This window comes from Octodon degus, unplaced genomic scaffold, assembly GCF_000260255.1.
Source record: "Octodon degus isolate 3935 unplaced genomic scaffold, OctDeg1.0 scaffold00071, whole genome shotgun sequence".
NCBI classification, from domain to species: domain Eukaryota; kingdom Metazoa; phylum Chordata; class Mammalia; order Rodentia; family Octodontidae; genus Octodon; species Octodon degus.
In genome coordinates, this window is record NW_004524647.1 from 8,020,507 (window position 1) to 8,029,757 (window position 9,251).

Here is a 9,251-nt window from a genome sequence, read left to right on the forward strand (position 1 = left end):
GTTGTGCAGCCATTACTGCTGTCTAATTCTAGGATGTTCTCTTCACCCCCAGAAGAAACTCCACACCCATTTGCAGTCACATTCCTCTCTTTTTCCTTTCAGTCCATGGAAATAAACTAATCTCTTTGTCACTATGAGTTTGCCTGTTCTGGTTTAAAAACCAGATAATGTGTAGCTTTTTTAAAAAAATATGCTTTCATTTAGCCTAAAGTTTTCAAGGCCTATCCATGTAGTAGTGTATATTAGTACTTCATGTTTTTATCACTGTGTAATATGCTAATTATGGATTTAGAATATTTTGTTTATCCACTTGTTGGTTGATGGACATTTGGGTTATTTCCATTTTTTGGTTGCTGTGAATAATGTTGCTAAGGACATTGATCTCCCTGGAGCCCTGCTTTGGTGCTCCTTGCTGGGTCACACGATAACTGTGTTCAGAGTTTCAGGAGCTGCCTTCATGTTTCCCAAAGTGGCAACACTATCTGCATTCCTATATTTGCTTTTTTGGGGGGGAATGGGGGTTAGGAAAAATGATGACAAATTTCTCTGTGTTGCAGTTAGACAAATTATGTTGTATTCCACACATCTCTCCAGGTCTGCATTTTTCCCTCTGAATCATTGAAATGCTTGACTGTTACATTTCGGAGACACAGTTTGGGGTTAAATCTTTCAGAATTTGAAACTGAATACTCTATCAAACTCTTGCTGCAGCCAGCAGTGGTGGTGTATGCCTGTAATCCCAGAGGCCAGGGCAGTAAAATCACAAGTTTGAAACCAGCCTGGGGAACTTAGGAATTTAGCAAGATTCTGTTTCAAATAAAAAGTAAAGAAAAGCACTGGGAACATGGCTTAGTTTGAAAGCTCTGAGTCCAACCTCCACTACTAAAAAAAACAAAACAAAAAAAAAAACAAAAAACTTACTGCAGCTTCTCCTTTCAATGCTGCCTATTTCTGTAGGAGGGAGAGACTGGGGAGAGATAGTGCTCACCAGCTTTATCACTTCTGTTGCTATTGTTAGAGCCAAGAAATGAGGATAAAAACACAGATGTCACTGCTTAACAGACAGTAATGTGTCATGGTTGGTCACTGATATTTCAGGTCATCTCTCTGTGTCTTCAGGTTCCAGTAAGTCTTGGTGATACCTTTTTTATGACAGGCGGGAACTCCCCCAGTTGCCAGTGGTTCCATTGACTCATTGGCCAGTCCAAAAGTACAGACTCACATTTTTTGCAACTTTACATAGCACAATATTTTTAAAAAATTATTGTTCTAAGTATATTCTTCCTAGAAAACAAACTTAGTGTAAAAACTATCACTCAGAAAGTGAAAGCTCTCCGTTATCCTCTCCCCTGCTCCCTAATCAATACAAGGCTCTGTTCTGCCAGCTTTTCTTATTTAGCTCTCAGACAGTCTCATGTAGACTAGCGTTTCGTCATCATCGTCATCATTTTCAGTGCTAGAACTTGAACCTACGACTTTCCCACTGAGTGCATTCCCAGCCCTTTTAAACTTTTTTTTTTTTTTTTTTTGAGTCAGGTCTTGTTAGTTAGGTCTTTAAATTGCTCAGGCTGAGCTTGAACTTGTGATCCTCCTGCTTCAGCCTCCCAGACAGCTGGTATTCCAGACCTGTCCCTCCATGCCCAACTAGGTTGGGGAGTATTGACTCTTTAGAGATAAGAGTATGGTGGGGTACAAAATAGTCCCCACTTCCTGTTCAGCTGGCAAAGGGTAAAGACTAGATTGAAGCCCAGGCAGGAGCCTACGAGATAATCCTTTGCAGCCTGCAGCCCCAAGTAGCCCGTGGCAGCTGATTTGTATTCTCCAGGCCTCTTGGGCCTGCCTCGGGGCCAGGCTCTGGGGGGGAGGGGGGGGAGAGGGTCAAGACACAAGGTCAGTCTGTTCTTTAAACCAGCTGCCCAGAGGAAGGCAGTGAGAAAACAACATCTGGAGGGCTCTCTCTCCCCCTTCCCTCTGTAGTGTGTCCCTTAACTCACTACAGCATCTCCACAGCACGTGTCCACTGCCTACAGGGCCCAAGGTGTCCCTCACCTCCCACGTGGTGTGGAGAATTGAGGTGTGCTAAGTCTCCCCACAGCTCTTGCCCTCCTACCTTGCTCACCCTCTCATGTGGCAAAGGAGGCTAAAATATGCTCCATTTCTCTCTACTGCTGCTCATCCTGGGCTGAAATATCCACAGCAAGATTGTGCTGGTAGAGCCCAGGCATGGTGGCACACACCTATAATCCCAAAACTCTGGAGGCTGAGGCAAGATTGCCATGAGTACAAGACCAGCCTGGACTTCATAGTGAGACCCTGCCTCAGAGGCTAGGAGAGGAGGGAGAGAGTGCAGGAGATATTGATTGACTGTGATGGAAGAGCTAGAATGAAGGCTTGGTCTTCAGTCCAGCCTCTCATCTGCTGGCCCGCCTTCCAGCCTGGGTTTCCCTGTCCCTGGATTATGCTGGCTCCACTCAATTGGATAGCTTTTGGTGAGCTTCACTGCCCAGTTCTGCTGAGGACATGAGGGTAAGTGAGGCAGAGTCTCCTTAAGATGTGTGCAGTTGAGTGCAGAGTGAGATAGGGAAATAAGCACCATCACTGCCATGTTAGGGGTAGAGGAGCCCCACAGAAGGTGCGTGAGCATCCTGCAGCGAGGATGTGGTTGTGGTTTTCTTTCTGTCTCCTGGGAAGGGGCATATTGTAACCTGTGCTCCAGAGGAAGGCAGACCTGTGACTAAGTTATCTCTGATCTGTCAGTGGTCAGGTGGTCTGGGTCTTTAGAAATGGGGATTCTGTGTATGACAGAAATGAATGAGAAAGTCATGGGAGGCTGCCCCAGCCTCAGCCTTGCTCATTTGTCAACTCCTCCACTGTAGGATCACCTGGGCTCCTCCATCGTGTGTGCGCTGTGTCCAAGGAATTTATTACTTATTAAGGGGGAACTGTCATATTTCTTGCCTCATGTACTTACATATTAGGGTGGACAAAAGATGAATCCTAAAATCAATCCACCCTCACACACTTGTGTTACAAATTGCCCTCTGAAGTTGAGGAAGAAGGAAAGAGAGAGAAAGCTGGGAGGAAGAGTGCTTTGTGAATTCCGGATGCTTGGCAAGTCCAGCTGTGGGAAGAAACTTGTTCCTCTGGAATTGCATCCTGAGAACCACCTCAATATCTCTCAACAATTTATTCTATCCTTTTTTTTTTCCTTTTCCTTGAGGCAGGATCTCACTATATAGTTCAAGATGGTCTTGAACTTATAGTAATTCTACCTTAGCCTTCCAAGTGCTGGGACTAGAGATGTGCACCCCACAACAGGCATCTTAGCAATTAATTCTGATGTGTCCTTACTTCTATTCCCTATAATTCTGAGCCTGTGAGTCCTAAAGAACTTGTCCCTGGGAAGGACCCTCAGTAATGAATAGTGGCACATTTTTGTCTTCTAGGGGCCAACACACCTTATGCAGCACAGCCCACCAGCTATGACTATGACGCCCCACTGAGCGAGGCAGGAGACCTCACTGAGAAGTACTTTGCTATACGAAGGACTATCCAGAAGGTAGGTGTTTTGTACAGATGGTGGTGGGCTGGGCTTGGTCAGAGCCTGCTTGCACTTGCTGTAGCTCTGTAGATGACTTCCTGCCAAGGACCTCCATGTGAAACATGGCTGAAGGGAGGCAGCACTAGATTTGAGTTGGAGCCTTGGCCCCACCTGAGTAACAGTGAGCCTGTGATCTTGTTCCTCTGCTGATCTAGTCGCTGCAAGCAGGGATTAAGGAACCCAGTGGTATTATAAGGATTAAAAGAACATGTAGACTGAAAAATAAAAAGAACATGTAGACTGGACATGGTGGCGCATGCTTGTCCCATACTGTGGGAGGTTGAGGCAGGAGGACTATGAGTTCAAACCCAGTGTGGCAACCTAGCAAGGCCTGTCTCAAAATTTAGAAAATAAAAAGAAGACTTGGGTGTAGCTAGTACAAAAACCATGGGTTCAATCTCAAGAGAGAAAAAAGAGAACATATGAACCAACTAGGGGGCTGGGGCTGGGGATATAGCTCAGTGGTTGAGTGCTGGCTCAGAGTGCATGAGGCCCTGGGTTCTACTCCTAGCCACCCAGGTCAGCCCCTGGCACAGATATGTCCCATAATTTACACTAGTAGCAGGAAAATGTGCATCCATTTAGATAGCTGGCATCATCCAGGAGAGGGGCTGTGCACACTGAAGCGTCGTGTGGTGGGCGCTGGGCAGATGTGCATGCTGCTTCTGTGCTGTATCTGGGGCAAGTCTGCGCCTTCCCCTGCCCTCTCCTACGCTGCCAGCGCTGTCAGCTACTGAAGCCTTGCAGCTCCCAGGTGGGGTTTCCTGTCTTTGCGGTAGGTTAAAAAAACCCACAGTTTTTCTGCTCAGTCACCTGAGTTTTGAAGTTAAAAAACAAAGGCTTTCTGCCTATAAATGGTAAGGTTTTTTTTTGTTTTAACTATGATGTAGTCTCAATTTTAAGCATGTATTAAAATTTATATTATGAAATAGTCTAAAGATCCAAATATGATCTACACTTTTTTTTTTCAATATTGGAGATTCAGCTTAGGGCATTGCACTCAGCTACATCCTCTGCCCTTTTTTATTTTTTATTGTGAAAAAGGCTCTCCCTAAATTGCCTGGATTGGCTTGAATTTGGAATCCTCTTGTTTTAGCCTCCCCACTAGCTGGTATTAAGGTATGCACCACTGTACCCAGTTTAGCTACTGTTGTAAATTGTCGGTTTTGCCTAAATTCTCAAATGTATGACTACGTTGCTCCTCATGTTATCCTTTTATTATGAATTCATTCTGCAGAAATTACAATAACATTTCCCAAGCCTCTCCTAGATGTTGTTTCAAAGCTTTTTGTGCCTTCATTTTTTAATTTCCTTCTTTATTTGAAGCTTAGCTTTGTAATCATTTTTTATACATTTTACATTTTTCTTTAATGTTTTTGAGACAGATCTCACAATGCCCTAAACTCAGTATGTAGCCCACGCTGGCCTCAAACTCACAACTGTCCTCCTACACCACCTCCTGAGTGCTGGGATTATAGGCGTGTACTGCTGTGTCCAACAGAAGTGTGTTTTTGAATAAGTAAACATAAGTGCTTTTCTACTTCATTGATTTCTGACATATTTGCATTCTGATTAGAGAGAATGTGCTTCATATGATACCAGTTGTTGAGCCTTGTCTTGGAGCCTGAAATATACAGTATTAATAAGTAGTCATTGCGTCCTTGGAAGATATGCATGATTTACAATTGTCAAGTATAATATTCTAATACATGCTTGTTAGATAAAGCCTTTTAATGGTGCTCTGGATATCTTTGATATGCTTCTTAACTTTTTTCAGTTTATTCTATGATTTATTGGTAAAATTATTATTTTTCCTATATTTGTGTCAGTTTATGTTATTAGGGGTGTACACTGAAGTTAAATCTTTGAGTATAATTTGTACCCCTCTATCTCTAATAATGGCTTGAGCCTTGAAGTAATTTTGGCTGTTATTACTTAACATAGCTTATTGTGTTCTTTTCAGTAGTGTTTACCTGGCATATCTTTTCTGTTTCAATTTTTTAATACTTTCTTTACATGTACCCATTGTAAACAGGTCATAAGTAACTTTTTAAAAATCTAATTTGAAAATTTTGGTCATTTAACTGTTATATTTATCTTGATAGACTTTTTTTTTGATACTGAGTTAAATACAGGGCCTCACATGCAGTAAGCGAGTATTTAATATTGAGCTGCACTCACTGGGCTTTTTCAGTTTCAGTTTGGGATAGAGTCTCACTAAGGTGCTCAGGCGGCCTTGACTTCCTCCTGCCTCTGAGTAGCTTGGGTTAGACTCATGTAATACTACACCCAGCCTCACATAACTTTTCAGCCTTTTTATTTTATAATTTTGATTTCTTTTTCATTACTTAACCCCCCATTTCTGGATTTGAAGATATTCACTAGTTTTTCAGTGGTTACCCATTGAAGTATAAGATATAGCCAGGCATAGTGGTACACACCTGTAATCCCAGCACTCGGGAAGCTAAGGCAGGAAGATTGCCGTAATTTGAGGCCAGCTTGGGCTGTATAGTGAGACCTGATCTCCAAAAAATAAAATCAAAAGTTGTATGCCCTCTGGAAAACTCAGCTCTTAAGTCTGTAACTCACTGAGTTTGTATCAGATGAACCCAGTACTGTGATAACCCACGCACTCCAGTGCCCCTCCAGTACCCCATTCTGATCGGCACCACCCAGCCCCCAGTAAACACTATCTGGCCTCTGTCGCCATAGGCACGTTCTGCTTACATGTGATCTGCACCCCTTTGTGTCTGGCTCTTGAGAAGCTTCCCATGCAGTCTAATCATATTGACTTAAAATTACTGTCTTTACTTCTTCTGTAGTATATTCCTGTTTCACTCAGAACTTAACTTCCATTACCTCCCTCTTGTATGCTGTTCCTGTCATGTATTTTAGGTGTCTGACCTTCGTTTTCTTGCATTTTAGTTCTGTTTTGAAAATATGAACAGCTGTGACCAGTTGAGGTGGTGCACACCTATAATCCTAGCATGCAGGAGGCTGAGACAGAAGGATTGCTAGTTTGAAGCCTACCTGGGCTATATAGTAGATTACAGACAGTGTAGACCCAGGCAGAGAGACTCTGTCTCAAAATCCCTAAAATGAATGAATAAATGATGAAGAAACAAATCCTGGAAGGCATGACTGTGATGGCTTCAGACAGTATTTCACTTTACCCACCAAGTTCATTTATTTGCAAATGATTTAACAAATATTTGCTAAGCATTCTGTGTGAACCAGGCCTGGATTTTGCCGCCTGGTATAGATAGGAATCCTTGTGAGGATGATGCTTGTACAAAAACTTTAAGGCTTCAGAGAGCCAATGGATATCCAGAGTAAAATCCCTGAAGGCAGAATTCAGCCAGTGAGAAGAAAGAAAAAGTGCAGAGCAGTTTTAAGAACCAGCTAGGAGCCCGACGTCGCTGCAGTGCAATAAGTGAAAGTGAGAGTCGGAGACAGTGGGGAGCTGGTTACAGAGGATCTTCTAGGCCATTTTAAGACACTGCCTTTGCTCTCAGTGAAGTGGGAGGCATCTGAAGAGTTGAGCCAAGAACTTAAAGGGTTATTCAGGCTGCTGGACATAGCTCAGCAGCATAAGCACCTGCCTGGCAAGTATGAGGTCCTGAGTTAGCTCTCCCTGAGACTACACTCTGCAAGGCAAGGCAAGGCAAGGATAGAGCAGGATCTCAATTGGAAAACTCTGGCAGTCTTCTAGGTAAGAGGCAGTTGTGCTTTGTGAAGGTAGTAAGACCTAGTCCAATTCTAGACTAGTCTAGAATTTTCTGATGTGGGAACGAGCAAATACATAATAGACTGAAGATATGAGGTGTTTGATCTGAGCAACTTAAAGGATAAAGTTGTCCCTTATGTGAGGTTAGGTCAAGAATTCAATTTTGGATGTTTGTTCCTATCATGTATTTTAAGTATCTGACCTTCGCCCTAGCAGTGTGTTTGTAGTGTCATGTTCTATACAATTTTGCTAGTTTGACTTCTCTGACTTTACATAAATTGTACGGAACATGACACTATAAACACACTGCTAGGGCATTGCTTGGTGTATTTTCAGATGCTGAACATAAGTGGGGCACCTAGCACAGTAATCTAAGAATGAGGTAATGACAGTGGAAGCAGGGAGTAAAGGAAGCAGTGGATTTGAAAACTAGTTGGGAAATAGAGTTGGTAGGATTTGGTGATTGGCTGGCTGTAGGCATGATGAAGAATGAGAGGTCATTGATTTGTTAAGGTTAAAACAGCTGAATAACCAGCTGGACATGGAGTTCAGCAACTAAGATGGAAGACTGCAGAAAAGGCGTAGGCAGGGAGAGGAAAACAAGTTCACCTCCAGACCTATTCAGCTCAAGATGCTTCTGGGGGCTTCTGAGTGGAGGTACCTATCCAACAGCACCAGCATTTAGGAGTGGGACCCCCAGGACAAGTCTGCAAAGAAGCAAGTTCTCAGGTCAGCTGTGGAAGCAGATGCAAAAGTTCATGAAGAGGCCAGGATCACACATGGAGAACCAAGGGAGGTGGACAGAGGGCCAAGGAAAAGATAAGCCCAGGGCATTACACATTTTCAACCAGTGGGCAGAGTAAGATGAACCAATGAACAAGACAGTCTTTAGAAGTGAGCCTAGATGCAAGCTTCAGGTAGTCTTTGCTGCCCCTAACCCCAGGAGCACCCATGAGAACCATGTCTAAGACACAAGGAAATCATAAGCAGTAACAGCAGTAGCAGTTAGCATTGAGGAGAACAGCTCTGAAACTGAATGGCTCTCGGGCACGGGCCTTGATGCCCTACTTAAGTGCTCAGTGGACCAGGGAGGAAGGACCCTGCTGAACAGGCTACTGTCTAGGCTCTGGGGCCATGGCTGTAAAGGTAGAGAACATAACTGAGACCACTGTTTACCTTCTTCAGTCTCTGACTCATTGATCCACCAGCTTCTTCTGTGAGTCTAAGAAGCCCCAGCCTGTGATCACAGATTTCCATCCTTTGTCCAGAGTAGAGCAGGATTGCCATGTCCCAGTGATTGTGTCCAACTTAGTTAATTAAATTGAATAGATTGAAGTCATACACAGTACCTCTTGACAAATAAAGCCAAGAATCTAACTAAAATAGAACCTAGCTAAAGAGAGCTCCATACCAGCAAAAAATTCTCTTTATTTGACCTCAACACTCACCTAAAGAACATGAAGAAACAAAGCAACAAAATGCTTCCAAAGCAGATCTAAGGGGGCACCAATGGAGAGGAAATTGAAAATCAAATAGCTGAGCTGCATGAAATGACTGAAGAAGAAGCAAAGAAACTTGGCAAGCTGGAAGATGACATGACAGAAAATAGTGGAGCTACCAAGCTTACTAAGTGGTTATAGAAGAAACAAAAAAATCAGAAGAGGTGACCAACACTAATTCAAGACATGAATTACAAATTTACCAAAAAACAGTCTCCATATGAAAAGATGCCAAACAGAAATTCTGAGGCCAAGGATATAGCTCAGCAGTGCAACAGCTTCCTGGCAATCACAAGGTCTTGAGTTCAATCTCTGATACAAAGAAGAAGAGGAAAGAGGCAGAAGAGGAGGAAGAGGAAAAGGAAGAAGAAGGATGAGGAGGAGGAGGGGAATGGGAAGAAGAGGAAGAGGAGGAGGAAGAGGA

At 43.3% G+C, this 9,251-nt stretch overlaps 1 protein-coding gene across 1 annotated transcript in view; it reads left to right on the plus strand.

The window, feature by feature from the left end:
* Positions 1-9,251, plus strand: part of Glb1 (galactosidase beta 1) — a 104,693-nt gene that overhangs the window by 52,062 nt on the left and 43,380 nt on the right. Inside the window, exon 10 of the mRNA XM_023719734.1 lies at positions 3,447-3,559. Within this exon, the coding sequence (XP_023575502.1) occupies positions 3,447-3,559 (113 nt within the window). The remainder of the gene's footprint in view (positions 1-3,446; positions 3,560-9,251) is intronic.